This window comes from Hoplias malabaricus, chromosome Y (genome assembly GCF_029633855.1).
Source record: "Hoplias malabaricus isolate fHopMal1 chromosome Y, fHopMal1.hap1, whole genome shotgun sequence".
Classification (NCBI taxonomy): Eukaryota; Metazoa; Chordata; class Actinopteri; order Characiformes; family Erythrinidae; genus Hoplias; species Hoplias malabaricus.
This window is the reverse complement of record NC_089820.1, coordinates 19,874,515-19,888,524: the sequence shown is the minus strand read 5'-3', so window position 1 is coordinate 19,888,524 and position 14,010 is coordinate 19,874,515. Positions and strand designations below refer to the sequence as shown.

The window sequence follows — 14,010 nt, the reverse complement described above, 5'->3', positions numbered from 1 at the left end:
TGTCTCTCATCCACATCTAACAGACATTATCTCCCTCTGGCCTTCTCTCTATCCACCTTAAAACTCCCCAACCCCAACACTTCTTGGTGTGGACATTGTCTTTTGTGAACAAAGGAAGAAAGTTTTGAAGTGGGAAAACAAAAGAGATTGACAGTCACGAGGCATCTAAGGTTGTGTGTGTGTGTGTGTGTGTGTGTGTGTTTGAAAGCTCTACACACAGCTCCTGTCATGGCTGGTGATGCATTGTAGTTTCGGCACACTTGTCTGAAAGCATTGCGTGATTTCTGCGTTTCAGTGTCATGCTGTATCAGTGGCTGGGGCTGAGCGGAGATAAGAGGAGTGATTGGGTGCACTGCTGGACTGCAGAGTTCTGCTTAGGGATGTGTCGATCTGGACTCCACTTTGCCTGCTAGCAGGGCTTGACCAAGCAGCAACTGAGCAATGCTGCTCCCTACAGGACAGAAGGTCAAAAACACACAACTCCTCAAGACTGGCTAAGTCAGGGAAATTAAAGTCCTGTATAGCCGAGCATTTTATTATAATGGCACAGCAAGCCTATTTATGAAATGCTATGTGGTTATTATGATCATCTCCTCTTTATTCTCGTTAATGGCAGACTAACCACAAGTGTCCATAGAAACCTCTGAACTGTGCAGGACCAGAGTTGGTCAATGTTAGTCCATTTTAAACAACTACAGTTTATATGAATGAAGTTATGTTTCAGTTGTCATTTCCCTTCAGTACGTATGTACTCCTTACAGACTTATATTTATCCAGCCATTAAAAAACAGCACAATTCCATGTTGGTTCATGTTAAATGCAAATGAGCATGTGCATGTTAATAGCATTATGGAGGTTTTCCCAGCAGATCCAAGTAACGTTCTCATTTTATCCATCTGCAATGTTGGATTTGCCCAATAATGATAGCCAGATTCAGGATGGTGTACCATGTGCATTAGTTGGCACATTTAACTCTGGTAATCAGGTGCTATTGTCAGAATCTTGTGGTGCCAGTTTTTGCTTAGCCACCTTCATTAGCACAGAAAAACACTCACCACTCAAGATGCCAATGAATGCTTTGAATGGTCAGGCAAGACACCAATGATTGCAGACTGATTTCGTCAGGTTATTGTATGTGATGAAGATAGAACACAGACTAATGTGTAAACTTCTTTATTGTTGAATAGAATCATATGGTTGAGAACATTGGTTAGCATTTAGTGTTGGTACCTGCCCCTCCAATTTAAGTGTTTAATCTGTGTATGGGGAATGGTGTATGTCTATGTCTCTGAAGAATAATTTATTTAGGATTATTATTGATTTTTGATAGTAGGATGACATTTTTCTGCTCACATTACTAGCCCAGTGGCAAGGCTAGTATTGATTGTAGCATTACCAAAGTCTTTTTAAAAAGAAGTTATTTATAAAAAATATATATTTTATCTTATTGTATATCTATATACTACATTGTTTCTTATTTTTCTCCTGATATAATTTATCTGATTTATCTAAATGTATGTACCAATAACAACCTAAAGACTTTGATGTTGGCTTTATGTCCAAACATTTGTTGACAACTGTTCATCCAGGGATCTGTCTTCTCTACTCTAAAAAAAGCCTTTAAACAAGATGCTTGAACACTGCTGTGAGGATTTGATTGCATTCAGCTACCATAAAATTAATGTTTTGGTAGCAACGGTTTCACCTTATGTTCCACCTGAATTAATAACAATATATCAATATCTATATAATGTAATGCACATATGTAAATGATTCAGGTTGTGATTAGCTTGTATTATGTCTCATTCCATAAGCAGTCTGGACTGAAATATTCCTTATAACTTGAAAATGAATGGGTAATATGCAGGAATGTAATGAATTGGCTACAGAAAATGAATCAATGTATTTAAATGCATTGGTTTGTATGCAATGAACTACAAATATACTCTAAATAGAAATATGATTGAATTATATGTAATATCTCCTTTTAGCCCTACAACAAAAATATTTCCTGTAGCCTAATTGGGAAAAACTTCACCCAAGCTGTGTCAAGTACTGGCAGTGATGCAAAATATTGGTGTTGGTTACAAAACATATAATGTATAAATCATCAAGGTGCAACATTTCATATTTTATTACTGCACTGTATCGCACAATCAGATAGTCGCAAAAATGATCATGCAATGAAATGCAATGTGGGAATGTTATTTACTATTCCATCAGCTCTAGTGTACAAGCTGGAACTCCAGCAATATATTTAGCTTGTGTATTTTGATTAATGCTGAATGAAGCTGCAAGGTCTGTCCAGAGACGTATTCCCAGAACGTAATTTCACATTCCCATAGATGGATAATGCACCAAGGCCAAACATCTCATTGTAATCTGGTCAACAGAAAACACATGCAATCCAGCGCCCATCACTTTAAAGATTGATGGCAGGTCTTCAACCTTCCGAGACCACATTTCACTTGTAATTACTGTCTGGGCTGCCGTACAGGTGAGTAAGTGGTTCTACATGAGTGTGACAGGTTGGAGGAAGGAGAGAGAGAGAGACAGAGAGAGACAGAGAGAGAGAGAGAGAGAGAGAGAGAGAGAGAGAGAGAGAGAGAGTAAAAGAGAATTTGGGGAATACATGAAAGTTAGCCATATCTCAAAAGGGGTTAATGAAGTGGTCATATATTTGTATGGGTCTCAGGCCTATGTATATGGCCAATGACTGAAAATATATTATCAAATTTAACAATGCAGACTCTACCATTCCACTCTCTACTATAAGCTAGACATGAAAAATGTAAAAAGTGTTTTATGTTTTATTTAATATTTGAAGAATTTTGGGAACAAAGTACAAAGTAAGTTACTAAATTATAAGTTACACTATGCTACCAAGCTGAGATGGTGAGATAAGCATATTCTTCCTCTGTGACATCTAAATAAATTACAGGTTTCTTTTCAAAACTGTCAGCAAACAGATACCAGGATTGGCTGTCATGACAGAGAATGATGGGGAGAAGGGAGCATCCTACACTGTTGGACTCCCAGATTTGGAATGGCAAATGCATGGCTACGGATCAAATCCCAAACCCAATGATACAGTCAAATCAGCAGCGACTGCTTACTATTGTATCTAGTTACAACCCTCCTCTCATCTCTAGTTCACGGACTATGTGTCAGATGTAGGTTATATGCAGTCTGTAAGTTGTATATCCACATCACTACCCTGAATGTCCCACACAATGGCCTGTCTTTGGATCACAGAAATCTGGCGCCCATGCAGTCACCACCACAACTTTTAATCAGTACATTTCTCTGTTGCAATCCAAAAAGCCTTTCAAACAAAACTAACTCAATGGGTTTATACATCTTTAGAATGTTATTAGGCAAACATTATAAAGCATGCTCTATAATTGCATAAAATACGGTTGCCAGATCACACCTGAGTGATAATATTCATTCATTCATTCATTCATTCATTATCTGTAACCACTTATCCAATTCAGGGTCGCAGTGGGTCCAGAGCCTACCTGGAATCATTGGGCGCAAGGCAGGGGATACACCCTGGAGGGGGCTCCAGTCCTTCACAGGGCAACACAGACACACACATTCACTCACACACTCACACCTATGGACACTTTTGAGTCAGCAATCCACCTACCAACGTGTGTTTTTGGACTGTGGGAGGAAACCGGAGCACCCGGAGGAAACCCACGCGAACATTGGGAGAACACACCAACTCCTCACAGCTGAGTGATAATATAAAAGACGTAATTATTATTGCACACATAATGATATTTTTATGTGTGTATGTGTGTTTGAGGAACTGCTGTGTGTTATAATATGTCCATTGCCTTATTTGTATGAAATACGTACTTGAGTGACATATTAATCTGGTACTAAAAGCGATTGTGTACTATAACGGAAGTGTTCAGGAGTATTTATGTATAGGTATATGTGTGTGTTTGAGGGAGGTGTTTCACAGCAATGTGTGGACTCATAACTCTGTAATCCTGGCCTTGAGCTAGAAAAGCCCCCTCCCTCCCTCTCTTCATCATTCCTCCACTCTAACCTTGGGAGACAGCAGATAAAGCTGTCACTCTGGGAGCTGGTTGAGGGGCGGGGCACCTGATGAAGAGCTCCAGCTCACTGCCTGCTAAGAAAACACACAGGAGATCATGTTAAGCTCCATCTCAACGGTATGTGCAGCATTGGTTCTACATAACCAACAGTTGAGCTGGAGACAGGCTGCCTAAGCTACATCTTCACAGTCTTTATTATAATAATCATCACTGTACTAAATTGATTTGTTTAGAGGAGTAAAACAGGTGCAGGAGTTTACTTTTCACATAGTGTTACACCCAGAGAAACAGAGGGAGAACTCACTTGATCCCAGGACTCAAGATCCTGGAGCTGTGTGGCAGCGACATAACCAGCACCACCCTGCTGTGTATTTCTCTCTTTTAAAAGCAAGCGGAATATATCTCATACATTTTTCAATATGAACTCTATCATACTGTCATATGTCCTGTTAAAATGATCAAAACCATACGTCCTTACATGAAGGCTGCTTTTTTATATGGGTCTACAATAGACAGCTTGATTGTATCCTTGAGCCACAATGAAGTCTGTCCTCTATAGGCTGAAGCAAAGAAAGTGGTGACAGAAGAGGTTTTCTGGAGTAGTAGAACATTGTGTTGAGGTTTGGCAGAGAGTTTTGTGGGTTCAGGTTGATGGGTTATGGCGGGTGTTGGAGGAAGCAGTGTCTGAGCCCTTCATTTCCCTAATCAGCCAAATGACAGCACAGGCAGGTGGTGCCTGCCCGAGTCACGACCCCCTGCCATGATGGATGTGCCGTCAGTGCTAAAGGTAAGCAGCCACTACAGCTACCTGTCACACACACACACACACACACACACACATTGTCACCTGCAGTGCACTGCCCCGTTCTGAACTACAGGCAGATGTTCATTTGTCCTTTTCAGGAGAATTTAAGAAAGAGCAACACAGTTTAATCTTTCAAACTGCAGACTTATATTTACAGTTTTCAAATCTATTGGGTTAACGTAGGCTAGCTAAGGAGTAATGGAAGCTTATGGCCTAGCAGTTAAGAAAATGGCTCACCTAAATCATTATTAAATATAATCTCAGTTAGACCTTCTTATGGGGATTCTGACATAGTGTACAATAACCTAAGAAACGTATTCAGTCCGAATTGTTCACAGTGGTAGTGAAAGTATCCAGATTTCTGAAGGTTAGTGTGTGGTTGAATGTGTCTAAAAGTGTTGTAAAAAGGTTATTACATGAAATACTTGTAAAAAAAATAATACTTAATGATGTCTGAAACATTTCACAAGGCTGTAAGATAATGGCATGAAACATTGTAACAATGTATTCATGGCTGAGACTGTCATTCACTGCTGTTTTACCATCACTAGTATAAAATATTAATATAATCATTCAGAAGGCACTTGTTGGTTCAGTGGTTGTTTGGATGGTAAAAAAAATGCTTTATTTTCACAGTAGATATAGCAAGCCCTGGCTCCTATAACCATGACTGTTTTCCTTTCTCCCACAACATACAGGTTCACATCAAACCACTTTAAATTACTCAGTGGTTCCAAAACGTTTTCTGCAGTGCCCCCTGTTGCAGTTATGAGAATTAGGAGCTTTAAGCATTCAAAATGAACAACAGGTGAAATATCATCAGTGAATTCATAACTGTATGCTATGGTTACATGCTTTCACCATTTTTACAGCAAATGTACAAAAGAAAAAAAAAAGAAAAACCCTGCGACTTAGCACTGGAATGTGCTTTTATGTGGCTCTCTGAAACCGAGCCCACATCTAATCTTCAGAGTGGATCAGTCAACTGAGCTTATATGCATCAAATGGAGTGGGGAAACACTTTTTCATCTGTGAAATCTGTGATAACTCTCAAATCTAATTGGAGGACTCGGAGAGCTGCACTCCTTGACATAAAAGAAATGAAACACATCAATTTTTAATCCTCTTCTCCATCTTAGTGCCAGAGATATATTGAACAAGTGCTGGATATAGCCTAAGTTCTCAATTCATTTCAGGACCTGCTTTGATAAATTCTTCATATCTGGCCTAAAATTACCCCAAAACAGAGCTATGGAGATGGACAGTGTTTTATAATGTGAACCATCATCTAATACTTGCATTTATCAAAATTACCTGGCCTGTATGTGTTCTGTTTGAAGAAAAGGGTATTTCTAGACCTGACACAGTTTTTACATAATCAGTAATCTAACTGAAATTATTTGAGGTGATCTCCATAATTTATTTTAGCTGTTTGCTTTTCAAATATTATGTTTACAGTGTAAGAAACTGGGCTTTTATGTCTGTTTTTTTATCTGTTGGACTGGGGCAAATTCACATAAATAAAAGACAACAGAAAATGCAGTTATAGAAGCATGCTGAAGGTCTTATGAAGATAAAAGTTCCAAGTCCTGACTTTAGCGAGTTGCTGTGAGTAATTTTTGTTTATCTGTTTGTGTGTAGTCTGTGAACCATTATAACCAGTTGACACACTTGGTCACTTGGGCGGTTTTACAAATATGTTTTCAAGAAACACAATTAGATGAATACTGCAGTTTTTTATAGTGTTGTGCAAAATATTTAAGCACCTGAAAAACACTATATATCTGGAGCCAAACCTTGTACTATTGCTTCCAAAGATATGAACCACTTTTAGTGGTAGTGTCGCAGTCACACAGCTCCAGGGGCCTGGAGGTTGTGGGTTCGATTCCCGCTCCGGGTGACTGTCTGTGAGGAGTTGGTGTGTTCTCCCCGTGTCCGCATGGGTTTCCTCCCACAGTCCAAAAGAACATACGTTGGTAGGTGGATTGGTGACTCCAAAGTGTCCGTAAGTCTGAGTGTGTGAGTGAATGTGTGTGTGTCTGTGTTGCCCTGTGAAGGACTGGCGCCCCCTCCAGGGTGTATTCCTGCCTTGCGCCCAATGATTCCAGGTAGGGAATCCAGGTAGCTCTGGACCCACCGTGACCCTGAACTGGATAAGGGTTACAGATAATGAATGAATGTATTTCTCATTGTTCAGTGTTGAACCTTACAAATACATTTATTGACAAAATTATATTTCAAAATGTACTTAAGACATTTGCACAATGCTGTAATTTAATATATAATGGTGTGTGGTGTCCAAACAACATTTTCTACAGTTTGTAGAACCTCCTCCTGATGTAAAGATTCTATTTTGATTAAATGTGGTTTCTTAGAACGATTTTCATAGTTAGGTTTCACAGCAACTTCAAAATACGTTTTAAAACCCTCCTGCATCCAAGTAGTAAATTAGCCCTTTACCAAAATAACCTTTTAAAGAACCTTTTAAATGAGTGGCTTTAAGTGAGTGCTTTTAAGAAACATCTGCTGAAAGGTTTATTATGGAATCAAAACGGTCTCTTATGTGATATAGCTCCACAGTCCCTTTTGGCAGTTTCATTATTGAAAGTGTAAGCACGCATGGTTTGTAATAATATCTGAGTGGCTCCCCAATATTTGTGCGCTTGAGTTGTTTGAAGGCTTGCCATTTACTGAACTAATCTCATTTGCCTTGATTGTGAGTTACCCAAAGATAAATTAAACATCGCCGGCCTGAGTCTTTAGTGCTTCACTCCTCAATTATTTACCATGCTGTAAATTTGACTCAGCAGACCTTTTTTATGCTCACAAATGAGTATAGAGGAGAAAGTGCAGCAGCTGCTACAGTAAATAAACTAAGCAATATGACAAATCTCTTTGTGAAATTAATTTAGATTTGTGTTAATTAAGCATTCTGGTCTGAAATTTGTGTCTAATACTTCATTTATCATGTCCTGCAATATTTTGTTACCTAGTATTATATTGCTCAGCCTCATCAGTTTAGCAGAATTCATAATTTAATACTTTTTTCAAGTTTTTCTCCATTCAGACATTGGGATTATCAACCAGTGTGTGGTTTCTTCTACTGCACATAAAAACAATTTAAACATTCAGCCCACAAACATCCCAAAGCTGTTGTACAATTCCAACTGTTCCTCCCACTATCAACATAATACAGAAGAGAGTTTAACTGGTCTATACAGGAAGATCTCACTCCAGAGGCCACAGCTAAGTAGTCATGTTTATAGCAGATATTAGATAAATACATGTTTTAACTTTAGCTTTTTAACAGTACTAAAAGAACATGGCCCTGTGAAGGACTGGCGCCCCCTCCAGGGTGTATTCCTGCCTTGCGCCCAATGATTCCAGGTAGGCTCTGGACCCACCGCAACCCTGAACTGGATAAGGGTTACAGATAATGAATGAATGAATGAATGAATGAATGAATAAAAGAACATGCTTTTTTCAGAGTATAGTTTTTTCATAATTTCAAATACTTTTTATCATTTTTTTTGTCTCTACATTTCTTGGCAGTGAGGTTTATATTGTGCTGCACTGTGTCCTGTTAGCTCATGGAAAAAAATAGCTTTCTTTCTCTTAGTAATGCGGATGAAAACAAGCTTTGCATGCACAAAAAGAAAAAAAAAAAACTGGGCACTGTACACTCCCTTCTCGATTCTGCCCATTCATCAGCACAGCACTCAGAGCTGCGCTAGACACAGCCTGGCACATTTACAACTGGAGAACCGTGCAATGCCCTGGATTTAATTCTAAACCCATTGACCCAACACGTACGGGCCAGTGCACCTGAACTGCTGATTTTAACATCAAACCTGGAAGCACTGTAAATGGGCAATTTTGCACCACTTTAGCCTGCCAGTGGGTTGTAAATTGGAGTTTGATGGTGACATTGTGCTTGGGTCTTTGCAAGAAATCCCTCCTCTCTGTCATTTTCTTTTGCAAAACTGAAAGCTGACCATCCCTATTCATATCATAGTCACCTCATAGCACAAGTACTGTAAAATCATCTTGATTTCTGTTGTTTTAGACAAAACAGTCATTATTCTAAATATGCTCTTTATAGCATCTGCAATTAGGCTCATATTGAGGTATTTGAACTCTAAGGCAGCTATGAGTATTTCTCTTGTGATATCTCTTAGGACTGCACCCAAATTCCAGACTCCAATAATAGGCAAACCAGCTTTTTCAATTTTAGAACAGGCAAGCCTAGTTCTGCCGAACCATCGCTTTAGTGCTTCATCTTTGTTTACATGTGGTTTTTAATTTATGTTACATTGTAGCCCATTAATATGTAACGTTTGCAAATAATATGCAAATAAATGTTTGTGTGCTTGTTGTGCTATTTGTAAAGTTGATTAGGGAAGTCATTTGTAAGAATTCAGCATGATTCGGCTGTATTAATAACTAATGTGCCTTTGCATAATTTCATTCATTCATTATCTGTAACCGTTTATCCAAGTCAGAGCCGCGGTGGGTCCAGAGTCCACCCGGAACCACCGGACGCAAGGTGGGAACACACCCTGGAGGGGGTGCCAGTCCTTCACAGGTTTGCATAATTTGTGATATCAATTTTTTTTTCATGGGACACACGGTGGCACAGCAGGTAGTGTCACAGTCACACAGCTCCAGGGACCTGGAGGTTGTGGGTTCAAGTCTCGCTCCAGATGACTGTCTGTGAGGAATTTGGTGTGTGTTCCAGTTTCCTCCCACAGTCCAAAAACACACGTTGGTAGGTGGACTGGCAACTCAAAAATGTCCATAGGTGTGACTGCATGAGTGTGTGTTGCCCTGTGAAGGACTGGCACCCCCTCCATGGTGTGCTCCTGCCTTCCGCCCAGTGTTTCCGAGTAGGCTCCGGACCCACCTCAACCCTGACCCAGATAAGTGCTTACAGATAATGTGTGAATTAATGAAATTTTGTTCATTTCATGTAAAAATCAAAATTTCTAAGATTGAGAAGACCAAGGTTTTGTTGATTCAAATAATTATTTTATTTATTCAGAGTAAAAGCTTACTTAAGACAGAGTTTGACAAACATATTCATAACACTGTATATCTTTACAATTTTTTCCTTTACAATAATATTTCTGGGGGTGACACGGTGGTGCAGCAGGTAGTGTCGCAGTCACACAGCTCTAGGGACCTGGAGGTTGTGGGTTCGTTTCCAGGTGTCTGTGAGGATTTGGTGTGTTTTCCCCGTGTCCGCATGGGTTTCCTCCGGGTGCTCCGGTTTCCTCCCACAGTGATTGGCGACTCAAAAATGTCCGTGTTGACGTGTGAAGGACTGGCGCCCCCTCCAGGGTGTATTCCCGCCTTGCGCCCAATGATTCCAGGTAGGCTCTGGACCCACCGTGACCCTGAATTGGATAAGCACTTACAGATAATGGATGGATGGATAATATTTCTGTCCAAAGGACAGCCTAAACTTTAGCTTTAGTTCTGTTTTGGCCATTTAAATACGACTTGCAAAATTAAAAAAAAAAAAAAAAAAGGTTTTGGTCCAAAATAATAATGCCTTTTCTCTTTGGTAATGGCATAGAAAAGGAATGTGGAGTTTTTTAGACAGCAAATAGACCACCAACCATTGAAATACAGAGATACAAACAGAAATAAGGACATTGCTCTATTCCTGCTCCATAGGTTGGCATTTGCTGTAGATGGAACTAACTCTAAATACGGGAGGGCATGATATTAAACAAAGAATGAAAATGTTACAAAACTAAACTTGATTAAAAAATATAAAGAGAATATAACAGAAATTGAACAGAACATTAGCAACACATGTTTTACAGAATGTAACTGCTGTATTATTTAAGGCAGAACTTGAAGCTGTATTAATATGCGTTTGTGTCAGTTTTTAAAAATTTCTGTTTTTGTGGTCAGTGATTTTTATTTCGATCAAATATATATTCGGAGTTTAGACTACTCTCCTACTTCTTACAATCAAAATAGGAATTACTGAATTTTTCCGAGCAGTGTTATGGAACTACACTTCCCAGAAGAACTCGGGGCTGTGTTACCCATGAGTCTGTGCTCCTCCTCTTTCCGCTTTAACAAGGTCGCTGTCTCTGTGAGTACAACTGCGGGGCACCTTTCAGCGCTGTTAATACACACTGAACCATGCTCGGACAAGCCGTTCGCCGTTTCGCCACCTCCGCCCTGCGCTCCTCTCACTACGCTGAGGGACCCGGGCAGGTAACCCTAACTCCATTTTAACCGGATTGTGATATTTTTCTGTGCGGTTGTAGGGCTCGTTAGATTTAGCCGCTTGTTGTAGGCCTTCCTCAGAGCTGCAGTCTGTTTGGAGGTCATACTCAGTTCATGTTGATTTTTTCCTCAATGTTTTCTTTCAAAAGTGAATACTGGACATTAGTTAGCTTTCATTTGTACTTATGGTAAATACAGCTGGAGCTGGGCAAATGAGACGGCGCTTGTTTTTGAGTATTTTAAACGTTGGCGGTTAAGGAAATGAATGGTAGATATTAGCTTATAAGCTAACTGCCCTATGCTAACGTCATTAAGTTACACCCGTCTTAGTTTAAATTACGTACAGTAAACCAGTAGCTAGATAGTTGGTCATTTATTTAGAGTTCTATATCAAAATACTTTTATCTCCCTAAAGGCACAGAATGTTATCTATAATGTTAACCGACTCTGTCCCAAACCTTGTCATAGTCTCCGCATAGTGCACTTAACAGGTTATGAAAATAAGTACTACAACAGATGTAAAGTGATGATGTATACCGTGCACTACTAATGGAGTCGGGAGCTGTTACTCAACATGGCTATTGTGCTTGATTAGTTTGTACATGCCTTGGAAATTCCAGTTGCTTAGCCAGATTTTAAGTGTCAGAAATTGAAAGTACATATTGAAACTGAGTGTTATTTAAACGTTCCTTTTTTATTAAACATTAGACAAATTAATGTCAAATGACTCCCCATACATACTACTGTTAGGTGGGAATTTCAAGGTTAGTAGAGTAGCATGTCATTTGTTTCTCTAATATTTTATATATAACTATGTCTCTAATATAAGAGATGTAATTATGCTTTATTTTAACATTTTTTTCCAAAAATATGTTAGTTTTTATTTTTTTAATCTCCAAGTCAAAGTACACCATGTGTACACCATGCAATATACACACATTACTGTTAGCTAGTTTTCCTAATAGTGAAATGTTGCTCTCATAATGGGTGAGGTGAGTTAGTGAAAGCAAAGTATATATCAATGTTTTAGAGACTGTTAAAACATATGTTTACATAACACTCATAGGTCACAATAAAAGTAAATGTTTGAAGTCACAATACTGTCAGCGTTGACTTGCCTTTCATTTCTTTATTTGGGAAAACTAAGCAAAACCTCACCATTCTGTTTTTTTTAACACTCAAAATACTCTTCAATCTGCACTTTATAAGAATAAAACTGCAACATACTTTCACTTTCATGTTTTAATGAAAATCTAATGTATGTTTTTACCAGTGTCCTTTAAATGCTGTCGAAGATGCTTGTGAAATTGAAATATTACGTTTTTAGGTTTGGATTATATGTATGTTCGTAACTCACTGTGATTTTTCTCTCTTTCAGAATCTGCCATTCTCAGTAGAAAACAAGTGGAGGCTACTGGGTATGATGGTGGTGTTTTTCGGCAGTGGTTTTGCTTTGCCCTTCATTGTTGTCAGACATCAGCTCCTGAAGAAGTGAAGCTGTTACCAGTCTGTCTTGGTAAATGTATTTATATATTTGGGGTGGCTTCATTAAAAGGGGCTTAACAACACACAACCATTGCTTTGATCACTGGATTATTTATTAACTCCTACCTTTGTGTGTCCACACACATTGTCCTTTTTATCAGCTCCACTGACTGTACAGGAGCGCTTTGTAGTTATACAATTACAGACTGTAGTCCACCTGTTTCTCCGCATTTACACTGATGTGGTATGTTAGTGTGTAGTGTTTAAACACTCTTCACTCACTACCCTGTCTGTTAGACACCCCTCGTTGGTTTTGATGTAAATTCAGAGAGAATGTTGTCACAACTTGTGTTGATTTTCCTCTAGTTCTTTATCATTAGACACAGAAAGCTTTTGGCTGGATATATTGTGGTCTATTCTCAGTCCAACAGTGACACTGAGGGCTTTAAAAGCTCCAGCTGCACTGATGTGTCTGATCCACTCACACCAGTGCGCACACTAACATACCACCACCTTGTCAGTGTCATATTGAGATTGTTGTGGTGGTCCAGTTATGGTCTGGATCACTGAAGACCTGGGTGAAATGGGGATAAAGTATGCAGAGAAACAGGTGAATTTTGGGTTAAAAATAAGCTAGCACAATACAGTGACAATAATTCTACAGCTTTAAAACACAGCCAGTACAAGTTTGTTAATGAACTGTTTATTTGATATACTCTAATGTGCAGGGCAATGTGCCCCCAGTGCCAGTGTTTTGGGTAATACACCTCTACGGGAATTTGATGTGTGTGAGCACATAAGATAAGATAACATTACCACGAATATTATTTTCTAAAGATGTTTTTGTAATATTCATTAGAGCTGGGAAAACATGTTTCAGCTTAATGTTATTGATGTTTATTACATAGTATATGTGACATAATGTTGTGTGTTTTATTTTGTTTATACTAATAATATTCTGTTGCTTCTGTTGTGTGTTGCAGGTTGCTGTGAATCCTCACCCAGAACGTCTGTTATCACTTCTTCAGATGTGGTTCTCCTAATGTTATTTGTAAATAAAATGACAAATTACATACAGTATTTTCTCACTTCCTTCCTTCACAATCCATCAAGTTAACCAGTTAACCACAGCCTGTTTAAGTGGTTCGAACACATAGATCCCGTTGTCTCGATAAGTGTCCCCCCCCCCCCTATAAATGAAGCCTGCTTTTACAAGGAATGGGGTTTTTAATGCGTAATTTTGGAGGTTGTGGATCATTGTGTTTCTACAGAAATTATATTATTGGAAGCTTTTAGTCAGTGTGCCTATGGCTGAAAGCCATACTAACATTAGTAGCAGGTTTTTGATGCATTTAACACATTCATGTCTCTGACATCTCCAGCTGAGTTTGTGTGTAATGT

General features: G+C 38.9%; 1 protein-coding gene across 1 annotated transcript; it reads left to right on the top strand.

Moving 5' to 3' along the window:
* The first annotated feature begins 10,953 nt into the window (after positions 1–10,953).
* On the top strand, positions 10,954–13,686 carry LOC136679666 (cytochrome c oxidase subunit 7C, mitochondrial-like). The gene is made up of 3 exons (XM_066658315.1): positions 10,954–11,112; positions 12,503–12,640; positions 13,593–13,686. Exons 1-2 carry the CDS (start codon positions 11,038–11,040, stop codon positions 12,617–12,619), a joined length of 192 nt encoding a protein of 63 aa, XP_066514412.1. The 5' UTR covers positions 10,954–11,037; the 3' UTR covers positions 12,620–12,640; positions 13,593–13,686.
* Positions 13,687–14,010: the final 324 nt, after the last annotated feature.

Coding starts and splice junctions, on each gene's coding strand:
- LOC136679666 (XM_066658315.1), top strand. CDS start 11,038: ATGCTCGGACAAGCCGTTCGCCGTTTCGCCACCTCCGCCCTGCGCTCC. Junction 11,113..12,502: donor ACGCTGAGGGACCCGGGCAG/GTAACCCTAACT, acceptor TCTCTCTTTCAG/AATCTGCCATTCTCAGTAGA.